This window comes from Sphaeramia orbicularis, chromosome 10 (assembly GCF_902148855.1).
Source record: "Sphaeramia orbicularis chromosome 10, fSphaOr1.1, whole genome shotgun sequence".
Lineage (NCBI taxonomy): Eukaryota > Metazoa > Chordata > Actinopteri > Kurtiformes > Apogonidae > Sphaeramia > Sphaeramia orbicularis.
Genome location: NC_043966.1, coordinates 21,286,319 through 21,311,403, shown reverse-complemented (window position 1 = coordinate 21,311,403; position 25,085 = coordinate 21,286,319). Strand labels below are relative to the sequence as shown.

The window sequence follows — 25,085 nt, the reverse complement described above, 5'->3', positions numbered from 1 at the left end:
GCAAATAACACAGCGCTCGCAATGAAGCAGTTAATGTTGTATTATTTTTTTCCACCTTTCTTTTTGTCATTCATGACATTATCATTTGGTGCAGTCATTTGTCACATAAATAATGGATGGTATAAAGCAAAATATGCCCTTGATTTGTTCATTTGAATGTTGTTGTGGAAAAACATGGAGACATTGCTACAATTACCCGCAATACACAGATAAGTCACACTCAAAAATTCCTTTTCATAAATGGTTCTATTCTACTAAAATCATTAAATATAATATGCAACTTCAAGTGAATGTCAAAAGAACTAGTCTGATGTTTTGATTGCTGTCAGTAATTGAAGACTAAAATACAAGGTCACAAAAGCATTCATAAAAAAAAAAAAAAACATTAAATGAATGTGAAGAGCTCCTAAGGCAATGGATAAATTATCTGCGGTAAAATAAAGCCCACATGCAGGAGAATGTCCTATTGAAACTGTATTCAAATGTGATGAAACATTACACAACCACGACTTCATTCAATTATTCTAAGAATGTGCAAATCCAAGGACATTTGAGCAGGAAAAATTGTTTACTGTTGAATCCTTTGAAATGGGTGCTGAGTGTGGAATAGTGTGGTCTGTGGATGAACGGTTTTTTGACTCGATTAAGAGTGCATCTGAATACAGCTCCCTCTGGTCTGGATCATCAACTTTGCATTTTTTTTTTTTTTTTTTATGTAGAGTTATGTATGTGTTTTTGTGATATTTTATGTAAAGTAACCGCCGAACAGCATTTCCCTCAGAGTCTCACATTAACAATTTTACTAAGTAGGCCTGGGTGACATGTTGAAAATACCCCATGTACTGTGGTGTACTATATGTGGGCTGATGTAAATTACTATATCTTGAATATCGAGTACAAGTCATGTAATTTCTTTTTAACTGCAGGCGTGAGGCTGTGGCATTTCGCTTCTCTTTCTGTCTCCTATGGCCTGTTCAATCTCAGAGACACGCATGCATTTTAAATAGGCCAAGTAGCAAGGGAAAGTGTTGCAACACCGGATGTTTGCACCATTAACAGTGTAACGCTTGCAAGTGTATTTAAATCCATTTATAGTGTTAAAAGTCTTGAGGAGTTTGTGTACATGTTTTTTTTTTTTTTTTGTCTGCCACTGTAAAGTAATTACGTCTGGAAAACAAGTTCTACAGTGACGTCTTTAATGCATAAATGGGCACAGAATTACAAATGATGAATGCAGAAAGATGGAAACCCCTAACCTGTCCGAGACACTGTGTTTGTACAACTGGATTAAGTATTTCTTTTTTAGCAGTAAGTTAACTCGTTAGTTAAAGCAGTGAAATAAACAGCTCATTATTTTCATTTAATTTTCATTCGTTATTTTACCCATATTTCCTTTACTATACAATAAGATTTTCCAAACTGTGCTTTGAGGTACATTTTCATAAAATTATACATAAATTTTCCTTTTGGCCTGACCATTTTTGCTTATTCTTTACATGTACATTTTGTTCCTAAGCTACCGTGTCACAGGTTAGTACCTTTGTTTATGGCAGGGGTGTCAAACTCATTTTAGTTCAGGGGCCACATACAGTTCAAAGTGATCTCATGTGGGCCAGTAAAATAAGAGGCATAATAACATTTTTCTCTTTGTTTTAGTGTGAAAAAAGTTAACTGCATTCTAAAAATGTGAATAACCTGAACAAAACATGTACAACCTGAATTGTCTTAATAAAAATAAGTGTAATTACAATTTATTCTTAACACAACTTACACATCACAGTGGATCTGCATATGCACAAAACATTTAGTAACAGGTATAATATTGATAAAATCCTACTGATTTTTCTTAAGATGTTCAATCAGGTTGATTGTATTTATTCAGGTTATTTACATTTTATTGTGAAAGGACATTTTGTAAATAATTTCATAATGTAATTTTATTTTTTTTACAATAAACTAAGAAGAAAATTTGGTATTGTCATAATTTATATGTTATTATGACAGTATTTTACTGGTCCAACCCACTTGAGATCAAATTTATGTGGCTGCGAAACTAGAACAAGTTAATATACTCAGTGTCATTTTTGTCCTTAAGGGCCGGGTTGGACTCTCTAGTGAGTTGATTTTGGCCCATGGGCCACATGTTTGACACCCCTGAGATATTATTTATTTATCTATGTTGCTCAGCCATGTCAGTAGCCAAGTGAGGTAACAAATGGGTGAGGTCTCCATACCTTGGTCCAGTTGACCCTCTTCATCACAGTTTCAGGCTTGTAGGTCTTCTTGGGCTGAAGTCCATAAGGCAGTTTGATAACAGGTAATGCAGGAGGTGGTGGAGGTCCGCCTGGGCCCCCAAAGAAAGGTGGAGGAGGTGGGGGTCCACACCCAGGAGGGGGCGGAGGAGGTGGCGGCCCACCACCTGGTGGCGGTGGAGGTGGAGGTGGTGGTGGAATGCAGGCATGGCCGGGGAGAGGGGGTGGAGGGGGTGGAGGACAGCCACCTGGAGGGGGTGGAGGAGGAGGGGGTGGAGGGGGCGGAGGAACTGCAGCACCCCCCGGTAAGGGAGGTGGAGGTGGAGGAGGGGCTCCGGGTGCGGTTGGACCTGCGGCGATCTATAAATAGAAAACAGAAGCGTTAATGGAGGCCGACTGATCAGATGAGACTGGCTTCGACTTAATCCACAACAGAACTTGATGTTTAAGACAAAAATGCTACGCTGTCTTGTTTATTGGCTGATTGTTTATTTAATCAGCTATTGTTGTATTATTGTCATCTTAGGAACACATTGCATTTAATAAGTAGAGCTCGTCTTTACAACAAGAAGGATTTGTCGACATATGTTAATAATCAGTTAAATCAGTTAAATTTGATTACTGAATCAAGAACTAATTTGTACCACACACTTTTCTGGGCATGCATTTAACAATCTGAGATACAACACTCCCTGTAATGGACAGAGTAGAAATGACTTTTACTAACACAATAGCCTACAGGAGGACATCAAGTATGACCTTTAACATTTTACTTAAAATTAGTGTCTAGAAAAGAGCTTTTTTTCATACATTGTGTGTTTGACATTTATTATTAACTTATTAAATGGTGTAAAACATGATGAGTTGATCAAAATATCATAACCAGGAATCTTAGAACAGTCTACCAATGCCACTTTGAAAGGGAGTTTTAAATTGTCCAAAAGGTCAACAAACTGTGTTCATTAACCGAAGCTGATATGTATGTAAATACTAAGCAAAAGAATGCGAGACTCGAAATGACTAAAATTCTAATTTATAGTAGATAAGAATGTTGTTTCCTCATAAGGTCGCCATCAGGAGTCCTCATAATGTCAGGCTATTGAACAGTAGACATGGATATAATTAGACACAAAAGTGATAAGACAAAGTCTGTGTGCTGAGTTCGGATGTCTGCGCTATCACACACACCACACAGCAAGTGATAATGTCAATAGGAAAATGTTTTACAGAAGAAGTTACGTAAATACAACAATTACAGCCATCTAAGCTTAGACGGGATTTGATCTTTGAGGCTGATTAGATGCCAGCTGTTTCTAAAATGCATCTCCACTTGCACCTCTCCATTTCAGAATCAATTCCCCGCTATGTGCATCATTTGATTGTGTGCATTAAATGAGACTCTGTTAATATTTAAACACGTTACATAGTGTTTCATTACATAATGGCATTGGCAACTGTTTATTAGGGCTAAAATTAAAAAGGTATTCTTCAAGGAGCCGCTAACGCAGATTGCCCAGAGCCCTTCAGCAAAAATCCACATCTGATGATTACATGTCTGTCAGTGTGCAGCCCTTTGTGGCCCGTTTTCTCTTCTAAGATTAATATGAGGGAATGAAAGCAAATTAGCAGCAAAATTAGGGTGCAGTTGTTTCCATATCGAGAGGGCCTTGGAGTCTTTCTCCCTTTCTCTCTCTCTCCACATCTCTCTCTGTCTGATCTACGCAATAATAGTCCTAGTGTTTCACAGAACGCTCACATTCCAACACCACTGCCGCTGGCATCTTCTTCGCGTATAAAAACAAACAAGCCAGACAAGCAAGAATCACATATTAAACTATGATTCTGTGTTTCTCATGGTGCTGTCATATGTACAGTAGGACAATGACATACTTTACATTTATTGTAATAATCTGGCAGGATATCATGTTTTTTTAATATATATATATATAATAGAATTACAGAAATATGGTTGAATGTCAGACAAGCAATTTATGGAGAAGAGTATAACAGTATTAGGTGTATTTTTGGCTCTTTTTACAGATTATTTTACATATAAAATGCCAGCATGTCTTCATTTTACACTGTTGCACATTTGAGTGGAATTTTTGTCATATAGACAGTGGCCATGTCCTTGAACTTTGACCTTTGGTGAACAAATTCCGCTTATTTCACCCTGGGTTCATGTGATTGTTTATGCCAAACAACGGTGTCTGAAATATTGTGTCCACAAAAGTGGGACAAACAGATGCAATATATAAGACCACAGAACCAGGACGTAAAAAATATTTATTACTGAAAGATAAGATACAAATATATATAATGTAGGTTTAAATGTATAGTATGGATTCAACATGAAGTAGCTTTGAATATTACAGAATGAAAAGATATGACATCTTATTACTTCATTATGCTATATAATATAAAGTGTACATGACTTCTCCTGTATGATGCGAAGCCATTGTGGCTGAAGTTACTTCTCCAGAGCCCATCTGGAGCTGTCTATAAACTAGGAGATCCAGCTAATATAAAATCTAACCTATCCAATTTGGATTCATAGGCTTCCTGATTCAATTGGGGAGGTCAGCGTGGCAGGTAATTATCTCTGAATGCACTGTGATTAAATCATATTCCCCAATCCCCTTGCCATCTCTGATAAAGGAATTCCATCACAGTGTTTACTTAAGAAAATTGCATTAAATAAGCAGAAAATATGTGTGGCTGAAAAAACCACTTTAGTTCACTGCAGGTCTACTGATAACTGTATATTTAATGCAATATGTACTTCTAAAGCACGTCATTTGTTTTCTGTTGATTAAAAACACCATCAATTTGCACAGTATAAATACAGTATATACAGTACAGCAGTGCTCATCAACAAGCGGCATGTGGGTGCATCCAGCCCACCACAGGTTCCAATTAAGCCCACAGTATATTAATGAATTTAGAACATGTCAGGGGAAAAAGCCGTGTGGTATTTTGGTATATTTCTACCATTTTTCCCTACAATAACTACAAAAAATGCGTAATGATAATGATAAAATAATAATAATAATAATAATAATAATAATAATAATAATAATAATAATAATAATTATTATTATTATTATTATTATTATTATTATTATATTATTATTATTATTATTATATTATTATCATTATTATTATTATTATTATTATTATTATATGGTGTGTTGAACTGTAGCTTCTAAATTCAGACATCTATGCTAAAGTGGCTGTAAAGATTGTTTAACACAGGGAAGTACTTCTCTTTTTTACACTGAACCACATTTGTGCTTCTGTCATTTATTAGAGCATTTTTAATAATTAGATGCTAAAATTATAACACTATAGCATTTATTTCAACACAGCCAGCTTTTAAAATTCAGTTATTTATTTGAAATAGTATTATTAATAATTAAATACTGAAATCTTCCCTATTCTTGTTGGCAAAAACATGCTTGGCTGGATATTAATATTAATTTTAGACACTGATAATTAGACTTTTGACCCCCACAGTGTATCTTTAGAAAAATTCCGGCCCTTAGGCAAATGTAGTTCCTGACCCCTGCTGTATTGTATTTCATTTTAAGATGTTTTTTTTCCTCTTATAAACTGAGAAAACTGATATTTAGCTCAGTTCTTGGATTAGATTTTTCCAACAAATGATTTGAAGCACCACGATCCAATTTTGTACAAGGCTAGATTTACAAGTGATTAAATGTGTCAAGGGCCACACATGCAAAGAGAACACCCACCTTGGCTTCAGATTCCCTGATGAGTCTCTGAGCCTCTTTGAGCTTGTCTGTTTCAATAGTTAACTGTGTGACACAACACGCACATACACACACCCACAGCACAGATACACACCAAGGGAACACACAGAGGGCATCAGAGAGGCACAAATGTGGGTGGGTTAGATAGACAGGAGAGGAACACTAGCGCACTACAACAGGTACAGTATTCACCAAACAGAGAAGGCAGAAAAGACACAAGCAGGGGAAGGAGGATGTCCCTTACACAGTAAATGACAATGGTGCTGTAATCTAATTTTGTCTGATTAAGGTATTTGATGTGTAAAAGGCAGAATGTACTGTACCTTTACACCTAAAACAAGATGTAATCTATCTTCAAAAGAACATCAGTGGAGAGCACTGACTCCAGCATGAAAGTAACAAGGCACAGCATCGCTGACAGTTGGTGCATCTTCAAAACCCTTCTTCCATTTCCTTTTTTTTTTCTTGGCAAGACAAAATATATTTCGAGTTAACACTCTTAGATGTGCGATGGGCATTGATTTCATTGTGCAGCCTTTGTTTTAGACAAAAAAAAATGTACCTATTTTACTTTGACACCTCATTCTGCAAAATCTTGCCAAAAAGGAGGAGGAGGAGAAGGAAAAGGAGGAGGAGGAGCACATTGCGCCGTAACTGAAATGTAAGATTTTATGTTGCAATTCATAAAAATACATTATTCTATGAACTGCGGAGAATAACATTTTGAACAAAAAAGATGGAAAAAAAATGAAAGAATGATTAAGAGGAAGTTTTGTGCAATAAAATTATTTTGCCATGCTTTCTCGCTCCTCTGACTATCATTTCCTGTAAAAACGGTAATGCAATTATACAAATATAGGATGTCTGAATGTCGCTGCATTTAACAGTGCATATATGATAAAATTAAATTAGTTCTATCTTGTAACAGCGTACAAAATTAAAGCAGTGTATTGTGTGCTCTGCTGTCATTATCAGCTGAGTCAAATTCAATAATCAGAAAAGGAAAGAGCCTGACTGGCAGCAAAAGAGAGGAAAAGTGGTCTACTACACCTCCAGCTACTCTGGGGGCTCAGCTGGGTCAGCTACAAGACCGCCAGGTTGTTAAAACCTATTAATGGGATGGCGCAGACTGTTCCAATGTACCTCTGCAGTGCTACATTATTCATCACATCCACAGCCAATTGAATGAAAAGCTTCCTTTTTTTTTGCCTTGAATGGTTGCAAGCAAAGGTTCGGGGAGGGGTGGATGATTTCCACTTGTTGTGATTTCTGTGTCCTTTGTTGATGTTTACAGGCAGAACCTCCACTCCACTCAATTGGGGGATAATCAAACAGACACATCAAACAGGCTGCTTGTTACAATGCCAAAGTTCCCACAGAAAGACTCATTAAATGTGTTGGTTCACAAACAAGGTGAAGAGAAGTGACTTAGGCATGCATGTGTTTTAATGTCTGACAGGAATTCTGTCTAGAAGATGAAAGGTTATGGTTAGCTCCCACTTTATTCCTATTCAGCAAAAAGGCAGTGATAGCGCAGCTGCTTTGATGGACAAACTGTGTGTGTGTTTGTGTGAGCGCCCTCATTCTGCGCTCTCATGGTTAATGGCTTTCTACAGCACAGTGACAAACATACATTAGGTTGCAAAACACATTCTTTCACACTGAATCTCTTCAAGTACAAAAATCAAAACCATCAGAGAGCATGACACTGTTGTTTTGTTCATTGTTTGAGGTAAAACTGTAATGGTCTATGTGAACACCAGCCAAGACCCTGAGAGAGAAGATAACTCTGAATAATTACAGGAGCAGAATTGTAAGAATGATTTCTTAGGGGAAAAAATTATAAACCCTTGACAGCACCTTTCTTAAATAAATTAAATGGAAGTGCCCAAATGAATTCTGCCAAAGCTGTTGAAATAAAACTCTCTTTTCACTTACTTCTTGTATCTTGAGCTTGTCAGACTACTGTCAGATATCAAAAAAGACAGTGATCCAATAAATATTTAAGTAGATCTGATGTTTGGTTTCATCCAATGAAATGTTAAAAATGTTTTAATGACACATGCATGAGACTGAAATTCATGCATAAAAAAATACAACCATGAATGGATAATTGAAATTCAATTTTAAGTTTATTAAGGCCAAAGTGTTTCAGCTGTAACCAGCTAGCATGTAAAGAGAATAAAGAACACATTTGGAATATCATTTAACAGCATGTGTTTGCTGGTAAATACAACCATTTGTGCATTCATTATATGAATGTTTTAAATACATGTGTGTATTGATGTTTTTTAGCTCTGTCAAATGCATGGGGGTTATTCTGAGATGCTTATGGCCATATTCATGCAAGTTTGCACAAAAACAAATTACATGTTTCCCTGCTGAGGTTAATGTCTGTTGATGTGCAACTCTCCAGCAGTAACTGTTCTTTGAAAGCGCATTCAGACAAACAGAAGAAGAGAGGGTTCGATTCTCCAGGGCCTTTCTGCTTTACACTACCTGTTAATGCACCACAGACAATCAGTCTTCAAAAGACAGATGCCTGCCAGGAGAGGGTGAAGGGAGGGTGTGTTATGGGGAAGAAAACACTTGGAAACACAACATAAAAAGCTTTAGAGGGGGAAAGAGGGCAAGCAAAGGCAGTGTCGCCTCATGCATGAATTTCTGACAGAAGGTGGAAAAAGGGGAGAGCAAGGGGGAAGCAGGAGGGGAGGAGTCTTGGAGTTTGATGGTCTCATTAAAATGGGTGGACAGTAATAAGAAACAGAGTGAGCAATGAGCCTGTAAGAGTGCTAATGCAGGTGACAAGTGGGAACTCTGCACTCAGGTATATGAAATGCAGGAGAGACACTTCCACAAAAATTAAGTTCAGCTTATAAAAACCCGGCGTGACATTGGCCAGGAAAATGGCCAAAGTTTATAGCATTTAAACTGTAAAAGCTTCCACTGTGAATTAAGCCTAGTGGACGTAACTATATGCACGTTACAACTGGGAATATTTCCTGTTATGTTTGAACCACAGATGCAGGTGAAGTCCATCAGATAGTGAGTGCCAACGTGAGAAACCACAGATGAAAGTTTGCAAGGAAAAAAAAAAAAAAAATCACTCTCTGATATAGATGTAGCAACACCATCTTTCAATAGTGGTTTATATTAAATTCCCTAAGCAGAGAGGCATACTGCCCTTTTATCCCAAGACAGTACTAAAGTGTTTGAAATTGGGTTAAGGGGGAAATAACATTCATTTTCCATGCTTAAAAAGCAGGACTGTGCCTGGGAAGAAATGATGTGGAGGCCAGAAAAAGAAATGCCATCCATCTCTGTGATGATAGAATTACATAGGAAACGTTTCAATAGAGCAAATTGCCCCCATAAAGAGATACAACTCAAGAAGGAGATTGACCCTTTATTAAATCAAACATTCTTGCATGGATGATAACTCCCACTTACAGAGGGTAGCGCATCTCTAAGTGCAGTGGAAAGTTATCATCCTGACCAAATCAACCAGTTTTTCCTGCAGCACCATTACTTCCATTTGCTATGATCATGCCAATTTTTTTTTTTTTTTTTTTTACTTTTACTTAAAAATCTCTTCCAACTCCAGTTTTTGAACACCTTCTTTTTCATGCTTTTCTGTGAAACATACAATATTGAACATCTCTGGAGTAATGTAAGACTCTTTTTGCAGGGTAGTGGGATTTCTTAGACACTTCTCTTCATGGATTTACCTGAGTCTCCAGGGCCTGGATCTTCCCCTCCAACTCTTTGATTCTCTCTTCCTTCTTTTGAGACTCAGCCTGGGCCTCCTGCCGTGCACTGAACTCTTCATCAAACTGCAAAAAGAAGACACAAGAATGTCTACATGTACCTAACAAACAAGTGCACAGGTGTAAACACACACACACACACACAAACACACAATGCGTAAGTTTGTGAGCAGCAGGGTGTCTCCAGAGAATGGCCACAGGGTACATCAACACACACCAAAACACGCTGTCTTACACTCTCTGGCCAATTTCTATTCATAGCCCTCATAGCCCTAGAGCCCTGTTGTCCTTTGTCTTGTTTCAGGCCTGGCTTTCATGTATGCTGATGGATCTAACCTTTGCAGAAACCAAGCCATGTCACTCCAATGACTTCACTGGCCCAGCAGGATGCACGGTGGGATAGTGGGTCTCTTAAGAAAAACATGCCGAGGGACCCTCAAGTATCGCTAAAGGAGCTGCAGTCAAGCTTGTTTAGATGCATTTCAGTGGTGTATATATAATGTGTTGGACAGAACATTTGCATACATCTATAAGAGAAGGTAAACTGATGTGTTGATATTCCTATTTCAAATGAACTCTTCAAAAAAACAGTAGTTCAACATGAAGGTTTCAGTGCAGCATCTAGTGATAAGGTTAAAAAGTGGAACCAACTGAATAACCCACGCCTCATCCAGCCCTACGGCGGCTGTTAAAACCTCAAAAGGCCATTTCTGCAGCTGATGTTTATGTTTGTCAATTTTGTGCTTTTTTCATTAAGGGGACACTACTTTGGTCAAGAGTCCTGCACCAAGTCGGATACCCGCAGGTACCCAATGGCTAACCCACAAAAACACGCGGGAATGGGTAAAAAATAAAAAATAAAAAAATAAGAATTTTCGCAGGTATGGGCAGGGATAAAATTAAACAAAGTGTGGGGGGGTAGCTGGCAGGGAAGTGAAAAAACAAAAGATTCGTGGATGAAAATAATTTGCAGGACATTTAATGATGATGATTACCTAATTTCTAATTTTGAAGCTCACCTCACAATAAAACAAACCGGCTGTGGATCAACCATGGTTTACATCCGGCCACAGACGTCATTGAGCAGCACATATTAGAGACGTATTGATGGCATGCGGTTTAGCCAAAAATAACGCCCTTAAAAGTGAGCTACTGTGTAGACAATGTGTTAAATCACGGGTCGGGTTGGGTCTAATGTACGCGGGTACAGGCGGGTGTGGATTGGACATGAAAAAAAAGGTGGGTAGCGGGTCAGGTTGTGGTAGTCAGTTTTGCAGGTATGGGCGGATGGTTAGGAAAAGCGAACCTGTGAAGGACTCTGCTCTGGTCCACACTCAAACATAGTAAGTATGGATTCCACTTGCTATAAAATGGAAAGAGGAACTGTAGAAACATAGCTGGGTCTAACAGCTCCTTTAAAGGTAGCAAATTATCCACATTTCAAGGTAATCTTAAGGTCTTGTCCACATGGAGATGACAAGAATCTATTTATTTTTTTTGTTTAGAAAAAACATTTCCATAAACATGGCATCAGCTCAAGAAATGTGCGTCTCTTTACATAACAACTGCAAAACATTTAAGTATACAGTTGCGGAAAAAATTATTAGACCATCAAAAGTTATCAAAAACAATGGTTATGCTATCAAGTACTAACTCCTGTGTGTATCATGTGACTAAAACTGACAGAAAAGAAAACATGGAATGCCTAAAAGCACTGTTTTTGGCAGTACAATGCCATATAGCTATAGATGTAAGAACTGAAGCGACTTTGGTTATTATCAAGAAAACATGGAAAATGGATAGATATCAGCTCTGAAATTAAACTATGAGCTATTTTTGTTGTTATCATTATATTTGTCCAAATAAATGTACCTTTAGTTGTACCAGGCATTAAAATGAACAAGAAATCGTCTATCCTCATGTTTTTTTTTTTAATGTTTTTATGTTTAATGTGTTAGGTAGAATACACACTTTGTCTTTTAATTCTACTTTCTTTTTAATCTAACTTATTTTTTGCTATTTACACTGTGTATTCATTTATTTATTGTGGATGTGGTATGACTGTATGTTGAATTTCCCCTTAATAAAGTTAATCTTTCTATCTATCTAAGTTGAAGAAAACAAGGGTGGTCTGATATTTTTTTCTGCGACTGTATATGCCAGGCATGTGAGTGGCGCTGTAACGCTGCCACATATGTACATCAAAACCAGAGAAGAAGACATGGAGCATCCGCACAAACCTTTTGCAGTGTAAAAGAAACACAAGAAGAGGAAGATGGCGGTGAATATGAATGTTCATGTGGTAATAAGACGAGAGGTGGGGCTATGGTGTCATCATTTCAGAAAAGTGAAAAAAGCGTACGTACCGGTTCCATGTGGATGAAACGCCCATCCAATTATAAACACTTTTGTCTCCACATGGACAACCCCTTACACTTCTGAAAACCTAATTGCTAACATTATATCCCATTTCTGCAAATATATCATTATACAGAACCTTTAAAATCCAGACGTTGTTCAGAAATGCCTCCACATAACTTAAATCTCCACTGCTACGTGCACAAATAAGTATACATCAAAACATCGGCTTTGATCCTTGTAATGCTGATACGGATCATGTAGCGTCACAGCCAGGTATTGATCAGGGCATGGAAAATCAATAGCTTGTCTGGGATCTCTGAAGAAGAAAAAACTTTCCTGATGGGAGCCGGCCAACCAAAGGGGGCTGTTGGAGTGATTAATGTCTTACCTTTTTAGAGTACTCTGCAGCTTTCTGTTCACTCTCTTCAACTTTGGCTTTATCCACACACTGATCTATAAGGCAAGGCAGACACAGTCACCAGATGTTTCACCAGCTTCCTCTACAAACAACACATAAATCGCTCTGTATGTGAGATTTACAGTTAGGCCTTATTTCTCATTGTACGCTGCTAAAGCTAAAACACTGACCTGTACTTCTTTCATAAAGATGCATGTGATGAAATGCCTCATACCTAAGATGTAAGTATTTGCTTTTAATAACTGGCTCACATACCGTGCAGTCGCAGTCATGCACACCTCCTATTCTCCTGGGCAATGCTGTTCTAACTGACGTCTTTAATGTGTAAAAACCTTTGATCGGTTCTTAATTGCTGTTGGAGGGCGTGTAGGATACTCAAGAGAAAATCAGTCGGAGCAGTAGGTGATCAAAATTTCTGCACGCTTTGGAGATAGAGCAAATGTTTTCTTCATACCGCTGGCCACTGTTAAAAGTTTTTTTTTGTTTTTGAATGTGTTTACAAAGCTCATATTTTACAGATGGATTAATCAGCGACAGGATAGTGCAAATGCAAATGTAAATTACACTTTCTAAACGCAAGTTAAGCTCATACATCAACTTCTGTGACACCTTCTTCCCTTTAAATACTGCTGTTACTGAGGGAATACCACTCTAATCAGAATATATGAAAGAAGCCAATAAAAAAAAAAAAGAAAAGTGGAAAAGCCTCGATAATAGGTATCCAATTCAATGTCTTTAATGTAAATTTGGCAAAACGCTTCTGTGAAACTTTTTATTAACTGATTAAATTACAGTAAAGTAAGAGACAGAAGTTATCTAATACCGTTTTTGTCCTCTGTGGGTAGGTTTAGAAACTTTTAATGACCCTGTGTTGGCAAGTCACAGAACTGTTAGTGACACAACAGAGAGAGAAAGTGGTGTTATTTATTTCTTTTCTCGGGGAAAAAAAAGTGTCATTAGTAATTCAGTGCAAATAGATGTTTTCTCTGTGATCCCAGGAAAACAAATGACAAATTCTAACAGAAAAAAAAATAATAAAAGGCCTTGGGTTATCACTTGTTTTACCAGATACAATGCATTTTAGATGGCCCTGTTTTATATGTCATGCAACTGCAGAACCTCAGAAAGATCACAGAGGATAATGACACTGACTGGGAGGAATCAAAACATTTTAGTGATTTGCCTCCTACAGTACAAAAAGAAGCATTGTTTCAGTACATTGTGGATCTTTAGTTAGTTTGTGCAAAAACTTGTACTGTTATCCCAACATTCGGACTAATATGAGGTACCGTACACTGTAAAAAATGCAGTGTCAATATTTCAAAGTCAAGCTATTTCAACCTAGATAGAGTATTTTAAGCTCTATGGAGAGTAAACCAGCTCTAACAGTAGCGTTAAAAGTCAGTGTAAAGTTCTGCACAGATGCAGTGTAAAATTCAACTCTATAGAGTGATGACTAGTTCCAGTCTGCCACATTGCATTGTGGGTACTGGACATTTTACTCATAGCATTCTATTTTATGTGCAGGGGTTCAAGGGGGTTTTGTGTTAATGTTTATTTAGGTTAATGTGTCTGTTTTACAATGTTTATTGGCCTTGTTATGTTTTTTTTTTTCTTTTTTTAATTAATGTGACATTATTAGTCAAACCTGTAGGCAGAACAATGCCGAACCTGACTGTCACTATGAAACTATGATCATTTTGCTGATGGGAGGACTTTGCTCTTTCAAAATAAAAGCAGTTCTTGGGTTGATTGAAACCTATGGAGCAATTTCTCTCCCTTCAAATTGTAAGTACAACAATAATACATTTAATCGGTCAATACAACCCAAAGAGCTAGCCTACTTCAAGAAATTTCTGAAAATCATCTCACGACTCCCACCTTAGGAACCCCTGCAATTCTACATAGTTTCAATATCAACATAGGGTGCAAACTGATGAAGAAAATAACACTGCAAAGAAATAAATATTAACACTTTATAGTCATTTTTAAACTAAATTTGGAGTAAAATAGCACTATAAAAAGTAATTGCTGAAAATACCGCATATTTTTACACATATTGTTAATTTTGACACTGAATTGAGCAGAACTAACTCTGAAAATTTGACACTGGCCACAGAGTAAATTTTACTCTATTTTTGTGTGGGACCAAATGTTATCTGAAACAGAGTTAAATTCAACTCTCTAAGAGCCAAATTGACACTCTGTTTTTTACTGTGTAGGCTCAAAAACATGTTAAAATCCATAACATATGAATCAGAATAGTACCAATTAAATGGGTGAAGTCCACATCCAATCTTCTACTGTAGCCAAAGTCAGGATCCATCCCACTGCGATGCAGGACCACTTGAGACACGCATTCTTCTATCACCTTGTAGTACTGAGGCCTGGAGGGTCAGGAAACATAAAGCAGAACAATTAGACAAGCCTCAGGAATATATGAGTGACACAAAATCTACAAGGCTAATTAACCACAAATTATTCCCTTATCCAAGCTAGAGGTCACAAAATGCCATGTCAGAAAGGGTGCTGCCGGAGAAAAAGGCACCCTATTAAATTTCACCACTTGCTTCACCCCGATCATGAAATTAGCAAATTAATGGGCATACAGAACTAAAGTCTGTGTTACTGTGTCCGTTTCAAGGTGACAGACGGTGGCCGAGCCTATGCTGTGCCCTCTTGCCTAATTTGCCATCATCTTTGCCAATTAGAACAACCATAAAAACTGAAATGTAAATCTAATCAGTGTAATGTGTGTAATTGAAAGCACAATGACCGGGAAAACATGTCAGCCAGTTAACTAGTGTGACTGAGCACTCGGTGTTGTCGAGCAACGTTTGTGAATCAGCCTCGGAGTCCCATTCCACCACACAGGTTTGTATGTGACCTTTTCGCTGTAACATTATCAACTTTAATTGCAAGTGACATTTAGCAAATACAACGGCGGCTTAAGGAGAGTTCCAAACTCAGAAATAATTATTTTCTAACCACAACGCTGACCAGAGGACAACGCTCAAATTCTCTCTGGGGTTTTTTTTTTTTTTTTTTTTTATTTCTCTACAGACTGACGTGCTGCTCATTCAACATAGTATCTCAGAATCCAAGTGAAAACTCAGTGTGTATATAGTAAAAGAAAAATAGTCCAACTAGCTACAGAACTTTTTAGTGATTCAATCCAGGCCATGTTTGGATCCAGAAGTGAATGTAAACCCCCAAAGCATGAAAACACAAAACCCTAAATATACTTCAAGTGGCATTTAATGTTCCTCACTCCTCAAAGGATTTTCTACTCCTGCTTTAGAGAGAACTGTATATTTATAACCTAATATGACTTGGCAACAGGCATACATATATTAGGGCACAGCCAGTAGTGGAATTTCCACAAGCTGCCATATGGCAAATATGCTGTATTTAAAGTTATTGTCCAATGCCTTTATATGATTATAACTAACACGCTGCCAAAAGCCTGAGATTTTATCACAACTTTGAGGCAGTTAAGCAACTAAAAGTCTGATCAAAGCCTTCCCATCTGATGCACTGGCCTGATGCCTAAAAGCACTGAGAGGAAGAACACATTCCTACAACCTAATAATTGATTTCGGAAGTCCGACTCTGAATAAAGTGTCTGGTGTCAAGATTCTGCCGGAGACTGAAAAAACATATATGATATAACCAAGCATGTGTCAGTGTAAAAAGAAATGCCTGTAATAAACATTTGTTATTATCAACACTACATTCCATGGAATTTATTACAGAAGCTTCCACTAACTATTCCCAGTAAATTGAAAAGCATGTCTAGTGGGGCCTTGTGGGTGGACAGGCCACATCACATTATGAACGGAAATATGAAAGAACACAAAATTTAGAGCCAAAGCAAATAAAATAAATCAGCATTTAGGCGCACTGTTTTGAAAGCATGAAATGCCATACATTAAGCTTGAGCTGGCGGATTCGCCCACTCTTGATTGGAACAAGCGAGTGAAAGCTCACATACCGCCCTGCATCGCTTAAGCACTGTGGCACTCGGCTTACAACTGTCACCAATGTACACCACATTATTATCTCAATAAGCCGCCCTATTTTCCCTCCGTCCTCCATCCTCCGCCATCACTGAGCAGATAGGGGCTGGGTGGAGATAACTAGCGACGGAGAGAGTGACCCAGAACTGTCAGGCTTCTCCACAGTGGGCAGGGCTGGGCTCCAGAAGCTAGCATATGTCCCCTGCATCATTCCCCACCTCTACTTTTACTTTGGCACCTTCATTTCTACCAATGATAGCTTGCAGTTCAGCAGAGCCCCAGCCACTTGATCCAGCTCTGCTCCACATAACCAGTGTAATCCCCATATCACCAGGCTCCAAAAGAGCAGATCTGCTCTATATTTACTGGGTGGGTTTGATGTGCTCCTATTCATTAGGCTTGCAGTGAGAGATTAATTATCAAAAATAAACCAAGCCCTGGAGGGAAAAACCACAGCAAATATTGTGCTGGTGAAATGACATTAGACACTAAATCAGTTTGCCTACAGTAAACCACCCTATTATTTGATTACTGTACATTATAAACAGTATTGTGTTGAGTGAATTATTATTTAATACCGATTATGTGACCTAAGATTCAGAAGGAGCCAAACAATACAACCATGCTATTCCTCTAAGCTGCCTATTTTTGTGATTTCTTTATTTATATATAATAAAATTTCATTGAAGAATTTTTAACCACATGATGAACAAATGGTTACCTGAAAGGCAAAGACTAAAATGAGATAGATGGTATATTTTAAAATCAGCTGCATATACTGCTGCATCTTCCATCATCTGAAGTCACGTAGCAGTGATTTATGGCGAATATAAAGCCTCACTCAGAAAGCATTTATGGTGTTAACGTTTGTGTGTGTACATGTGCAGTTGCCCTTGCTCTTATGATGGAGGTGGAGAAAAATGTATTTTAAAAACTTGTCTTTTAAAAAGATGATCATTTTTTATAAACACTGGTACTGATGCCTTCTTTGCTGACTTCCAGAAGGGTCCATGGTCACTGGAGTTAGGGTGGATGTGGCTGTACTAGCTGGTTAATGTGAATTCTATTTCGCACTTCCTCCCGAATAGATGAGGAATACATTATTCATAACTCCAAGGGTACAGCAACTTGTCTATGGTAAATTCATCTTGCTCCTCTCATCTCCCCTTCGTCTTCCAACTTTCTTTTTTTTATGTCTTATTTCTGCAAAAGGTCTGACACAGCAGCGGATACATCAGTGTCACTTCATTCAGGGAAGTGGCTGTGTTTCTGCTCAGTGACTGGCATATTTGCTCTTCAAAGGCAAAGTAGAAAGCACTTTATTGTGAAATTACTTAATATTTTTGGATTTCAATATAAAACACTGATTTTTTTTCTGTTCCAGTATCAACATTTATTTATTTATTTATTTATTTTTGTGAAAAGAGCTAGAGCAGAGGGGCTGCTTATTGAGGATGCAGTACAACTAATAACAATTTCCTGCTACTTTCTATTTATTTATTTATTTTTTTATTATTATACTTGCACGAAGCAACTGGAACACACAACATTTTCCCCAGGGATTAATAAAGTATTCTGATTCTGGTTCTGAGCTGACCAAATTATTTACAAAGTCTGGTGTGGATAGAAGTTCAGCTGAAGTTGAAGATTTATCTCATTTTAGGAATCCCTCCATAGAGAATCCATTGTGTTCAAGTTACAAGTTGAGCATTCAAAGTTCATGGCTGCTGAGCGGAGAAACACTCTTTATACACCACAACACCTCCTACTAGCTTAGTAGCTGATGAGCTACTGGCTATTACTAATTAAAACATTATCAGAGTTGTTATGTTCACAGGCAACAGCTGCAAACACGTGTTAAATAAATCCTGCGGGTCTTTTAGTTTTGACGAAGCGTAGGTAAACACAGGTAAAAATCTGCTGTTTGTACACAGACAGATGGAGAAAAGGCACCTTTTGGAGGTAGGTTACAATAAAGTTTTGGAGTAATGTTTAAGAAATAAATCAAGCAATAATGAAAAGCCGCTGTCGCACGGAACTCACCTGATGTAATAGTCGTTCCTGATGAGCAAGAGGTGCTGAAGAATGGATAAGAAGTAGGTCTCTGATCCAGTGTCTCTCACCATGTTGGACAGGAGATGGTACACCTCATTCATATCAGTACAGGAACAAGGTTAAGGAAACCAATTTCATGACATTTTTCGTTGTATACATTTTTCAGTGACACAGTTCAAGCTAACTCCTTTTGAGTGTACGCCTGATTTCAATGCATCATTCTGGTACATTCTATCCACGCAATAACTCCATATATATTGTCAATTTTATTAGTTCTTGTTTTCTTTAAAACTATTTTCCCCCAGTTCCTAACCTCAGGTTTTTCTGACAGGCATCACTGTGCAAACGCAAGCAGAGATGTGACTCCTCTTATCCATTTCCTCTTGGGGAAACTACAACACTGTAAACAGCTAACATGAGGAGGTGTATTGGCAATAAAGAATGGTCCCTCTGGTTTACCTGTCACTCTGATCCTTTTCAAGATACGGGAAATTAATTACACGAATAAACTCACCGCTTCGAATATTTAAGATAAGAATGAAAAGGAGACGATCACTCCCAGGGCGAAAACATTCCTGAGATTCATTTCTATAATTGAAACGGACCTGTACTCAGGAGTGAGGATTCATGTTATTAAATTTGCAAAAGGTATTGATTATATGTCTTATGCTTGATTTCCCCAGGAGGAAGGAATGGCTTTGACATCTAAAACAGATCTTCAATCAGACTGTCTGACTTTTCATTCTTCCATGTTTAAATATCATTGTTGAAGACGATTCGTGGAAGACTTGTTTAAGAGCTATTTACTACCTACAATTGTCTCATATCTTATGCTTCAAATCTAAAGAATCAAAGAATGTTTGATATTGAAATAGTATCAAATGTATAACACATGAGATGACATTCAAACACATTTCATTTCACTTATTATCATTATTATTTTTTTTTTATATATAAATGGTTGACATTACAGTACAAGATTAAGGATGTGTTCCTCAAACTTCTAATAAGATTCATGATTTGCAGCTCAAACAAGAACAGAACCTAGGAAAATAATGATTTGGAGTCTAATTTGTTTTCTTGAGAAAGAAGGATTTCCCAATGGAGACTCATCTTGTTTGGGGAAAAAAGACAGATAAGACTCTCAGATATCTGCTCAAAATGCAGAAAAAAAGGAGGAATAAAGAGACAATACCCCGTTAAGCATGAAAAGATGAATACCTGATTGGCGTCATAACATGAAGTGTGAATCTTGACAATGTGTGCTAATATATTTGCTATGTGCAACACACTGAGAGCAGAGAGATAAAGTGACATTTTCAACGGTTTGGCAGTAAAGGCTGTTATTCCCCACCCTTTGTGCTATAGTGGAAAAAATATCAGTAAAATGCAAATGTACTGTGATTTTTCTCAGCTTGAAGTGAAAGTCACATGAAAGCAAAATGACAAAACATTTTGTTTTTTAATTTACTATAAACATCATGCGTCCTGTAGAGTATGTGTGCTATATAGCAGATATTATTGATACAGTACATTTATTTCTAGATGCAAACTCATAAAAATTATATGAGATGGTTCGACAATATAGTCCAAAAATTAGATTTGTTTTGATTTTCCTGTTGTCTAATACTATTTGTCCCGATTTGTCAACAGCTAATGAAGGATGACTCCGTAAGAAAGTATCAATAATTCATATACAGTAATTTATTTCCTCAATAAAAGAAAACGCCGTTTAACTGCTTCCTCCATTTCCCATGCTATCATCCGTACAAACAATCTGCCGCCACTGCAATTTGAGCAGATCAATTCTTTTAAATACTGTTTGACACTTTTCCTATTAATTTCAACAATGTCTGTAATTAAACTCCTATCCCATATCAAATTTTTAGAGAGAGAGGGCTGGGAATACATGCTTCTCTAAAGTATCATTTCCCTCCCCTGTATTAGCTGAGTATGAAGCCTGGGAGAATTACCAATCCTGTGAGATTCAATTATAGCCTCACCACAGAAGCATTTGAGAGGACATGAGAAGGAGCTCAGACTGGGAAAGTATCCAACTAGCTTCATCTATCACTAAGCTGCAGACATAAACCTAATGTAGAATGCCAATCCGTTCGATGACACCCCCCTCTTCACTCTCTCTGTCTCTCTTTCTTTACTCTCTCTCTCCAAATAATGAATAAACATGAGTGGCAGTCAAGTATGATGTAGGCCAGTCAGTGGTGGGCTCAATCAATCACCATTCCACAGCCCATTAATATGTATTAGTGGCCTGGAGTCACCTCCTCAGCACCTGGACCTAGGCCGGACACAGAGGAGACGAGGCTCTCCAGGTTAATATTCATGAAACCGCTGGAAGAAACAAGGCACACATGCAATGTTCAGGTAGTGGGAGTATTACCTGCATGATACCATGCATATATGTGTTCGTCTGTGCAGCCGTGTGTGCATTATCTGTGTGTTATTCGGGTAAAAAAGACAAAGGATAGGCTAAGACATTCAAATCATGTTCAGAGCTTTCAGATCAATACCACATTGTCCTTGGAAACAAACATTGGGCCTTCTCATTTGTGAACCTGCTCAAGCACATCATTAATCCAGGTGCACTTTTTTTTCCCCTCTCTTTCTCTCTCTCTCTCTCTCTCTCTTGCTACTTCTTCACTCGCCACACAAACACAGTCGCACGCACACGCATAACCTCCTTCCTTCACCTACATGTGTCAACAGAAACTGTCACTCACAGCAACACTTTGTGCCAGTACTAGAACTGTGGGATTTAGGTGGAAGAAAAAGGTTGTGGAAATGAACATCTGCATAACAATGTCAGCTTCTGGTACGACTGCTCACACTGTCAGCCATTCATACATAGCCTTAGAGAAGAATGGTGAATTATTAAAAGGTTTGTCTCCGGGATGCTTTGAGACATTCTCAACTTTGGACTAAATTACTTTGAATCTTATGAACTTCTAGTCTGCACTTTTGGCGTTTAATAGACAGTGCTCGAGAGCTGGAGGAGAAAACTCACCTTTATATAAGAGCAGCAAGATGCCAAGAATAATAATACTTCAGGTGAAGCATGTACATTCCTTACTTGTACAGTTTGGGAAAAAAATATTAGACCACCCTTGTTTTGTTCAATTTCTTGTTCCTTTTAATGCCTGGTAAAACTAAAGGTACATTTGTTTGGACAAATATAATGATAACAACAAAAATAACTCATCAGACTTAAATTTCAGTGCTGATATCTAGCCATTTTCCATGTTTTCTTGATAATAACCCAAATCACTTAAGTTCTTACATCAGTAGCTATGGCATTGTACTGACAAAAAAAAAGTGCTTTTAGGCATTCCATGTTTTCTTTTCTGTCAGTTTTAGTCACATGATAAACAGAGCCGTTAATACTTCATTGCATAACCATTGTTTTTCATGACTTTTGATGGTCTAATAATTTTTTCCACAACTGTATATATAAACAGAACTGTTCAAGCTTGCCCCCTCCTCTCCACTCAACAAACGAATGAGAGTGATGATTATTTTTTCTTTGTATTCATCTTGGTCATATCTGATGACCATGAAAAGATGAGAACTCTATTTTACACCAGTTATTTACATGGACTGATAGGATTAGTGGCTCAACAGGTATTAAACATTTAGGATCAATAGATGGTTTTGGTCACTAGTGGCTGTTTGGGTCTTTATGGGTTAAGAATCTGCTGCTAAACAGAACAGAGCAGCTAAACTGATTTCCATTGTTCCTATAACAGTGACACTAAAGATATATTCTATTCTGCTGTATTCTAACTGTGTAAGGGGGTTGTGGGGGTCTGGAGTCCACCCCAGACGACATCAAGTGACAAATATGATGCCAGTTCATCACAAGGCTGACATATAAAAATGAACATGGCACTCTGACATTCACAACTGCAAGCAATTACCAAGTAATCTACTAAGATGGAATGCTTAGCACTGATGCCTCACAGCAAGAAGGTCCTTGGTTCAAACCCAGCACCAGGTGGGTGGGGCTCTTCCATGTGGAGCTCTCTGTGTGTGCATGTTCTTCACATTTCTACTCCAACTTCCCCTCACAGTTCAAAAACAGGCACCTTTCAAGGTCAATTGGAGAGTGGTGAATGAGCAAGCAATAGACTGAATGGGACGAGGGAGCGGCATAGTGAGAAAAAAGCAGTGAAATCAGAAAATAAACCATTATTTCCTGATTCTGTCATAGCGGTTGCACTCTGAGGTGCAACCTTACTGCCCAAAGGTCGACGCCCAGAGGCGTTCCACAAGGAGCAAAGCAGGAGGAAGACAGGAAATACAGGGCAAAGTGCAGGGTCTCTGCAGGTAAATACAGCACAATACACTGACATGGGGTCAGAACTGATGCTTGTGGATTACTGCTGTAAGAATCTCAATAGAGTTTTTAGGGAAAATGTTACACACTTTGCTTTTAAATGGAATAAAACACTGAAATTATTAAATCGTCTATTGTATATAATAAAAGGGAATGTTTGATATGTTCTTCTTGTGTCTTATAACAGTGCTACAACAGACAAAAGATGAGAAAAGAAGAGGTGAGAGACAAGAAAAGGAGAGAAGTAGTAGAGTAAATAACAGAAGTGAAGCTGTAGGAGGTTAAGGTGAGTGGTTATTTACCTAGTATCCCTGGTCAGAGACAGAGCTGGATAATGTGCTCCGGATCTTCAAATCCTTCACTAATGAACTAAGTCATGAGGGGCTCTAGTCTGTAAAGCCTGACCAAACTTACAATACACACTCATCTCTCACTGCTAACTTTACAGGCCCATTCATCTGTATATTCACACAGAAGAAGGACAAAAAGGATATTCCATCTCAGCGCGGATGTCATCCAGACGATGGGAGAGTTCGATGGAATCTTCCTCCTTGTTCTCATTGAACACCTTGAGCTGAATGTCGAGCTCCTCTGTCTCCTTCAGCTCCTGCGAGTTAGACAAACAAGACAGATAAAGTCATGCAAAAGTTACTATATGTTCAGTGTATAACAGGAATAGGAGTAGTTCAGACCCAGACTGTAAGAAGCTTTATATGTACTATTTGTGTCGTTAAAACCTGTCATACTTCTATACGTTACTGTTAAAGGGACTCGTAAAAGCCAGAATATTAGTCCCTGTTACAGCTGTACTGGGAACTTGGAGACACTGAGACACTCTGAACCCTCTCACTAGGTATCCCAGACAGTACCAATTTCTGCACACCTGTTCCAGCCACGAGGGGCTACGGGAGTGCTCTTTACCACTGCTCTATGAATCACCGGCAGTGGAGTTTACAGATGGAGACAGGGCCAAATGTAACCCAATTTCTGCAGGTATCAATCACCCTGCACCGTTTTTTGGGTGCACCATCTGTCTTAAGCAACACTGGGAGGGAGGGAGGTGCACGATGCCACAAAAGAGGGAAAGGGAGACGGGAAGGAGGGCCAAATACATGCATCAAGGACTTTAAAAACAAAACAAATTGTGCTTTCCTTTTTAGCGAAGTTCACTTTTTCTTTGCCAAGAGCTGCACTGACTACTGTGCATAACTCATAATTAGATGAAAGAGTGTCAGTTTGAATGTGGGCATTAAAACCAGTGTACGTGCTATTCATAAATGACTGTGCACTGAGGCTTCCATATCAGGGGGCAGAATTGAAGATAATTAAAGTAATGACAGTAATAATCAACAGGAGCAGCTGGGATGACTTATTAACAACTGGCTTTGTGACACATTCACCCCTCTCGCTGCAAATGAGAGGTTGAGTGATGAGTTTGAGCTCCTCTGCCTTCGCCTTGTGCGAAGATGTGCAGGCCTGCTGATAATGATGCCAGGACAACTTGTGTGATGAAGTGCTACATACAGCATCACACTTGACACTACTTGGCAAGCTAGTGCTACTACCAGCTCGACCAAGGAATTTTTTTTTTTTCATTATTGTTTATATTTGTTTTGTTCAGGGACACAATACCACTTATTAATAATCCAGGAAACCCTTCTTTTTCTCCTGGGACACAACACCAGTTATTAATAATCCAGGAAACCAACATTTTGTGCCAACAAATACAGCATATTTTGCATTAAAATGTTAATGTTTGTGTCAGATTTCAACCAAAACACAAATCCTGAAATACATTTAACCTCACGTCCAATTGGAAGGTTTATAAATGCTATTACTACTGCTGAACTCTTTTCAGGGTTGATAGATTATTACTCATGTTGCGTATCCAATCAGATAGTGCTGTGGGCGTACATTACTCATGACTACAGATAGAGAGAGGCGGCTGTATTAGAGCCAAAGTACCACATTTTTAAAACTAATTTATTTTATGGATTATAAATGTGAAAAAAACACTTACACCGAATCAGTTCGTAGACGTTTGATCTGATAATCAGCCACCCGTTTTTCTAGGTCAACGGTTAAT

The 25,085-nt window shown here is 38.1% G+C and overlaps 1 protein-coding gene across 2 annotated transcripts in view; it reads right to left on the bottom strand.

Moving 5' to 3' along the window:
* Positions 1-25,085, bottom strand: part of diaph2 (diaphanous-related formin 2) — a 428,253-nt gene that overhangs the window by 259,898 nt on the left and 143,270 nt on the right. Inside the window, exons 13-19 of one of the 2 annotated variants that reach the window (XM_030144879.1) lie at positions 23,494-23,606; positions 18,634-18,750; positions 14,840-14,958; positions 12,542-12,606; positions 9,754-9,858; positions 6,008-6,070; positions 2,235-2,612 (exon numbers count right to left, since the gene is read on the bottom strand). In XM_030144879.1, the coding sequence (XP_030000739.1) occupies positions 2,235-2,612; positions 6,008-6,070; positions 9,754-9,858; positions 12,542-12,606; positions 14,840-14,958; positions 18,634-18,750; positions 23,494-23,606 (960 nt within the window). The remainder of the gene's footprint in view (positions 1-2,234; positions 2,613-6,007; positions 6,071-9,753; positions 9,859-12,541; positions 12,607-14,839; positions 14,959-18,633; positions 18,751-23,493; positions 23,607-25,085) is intronic. The other variant, XM_030144880.1, reaches the window with a different exon arrangement.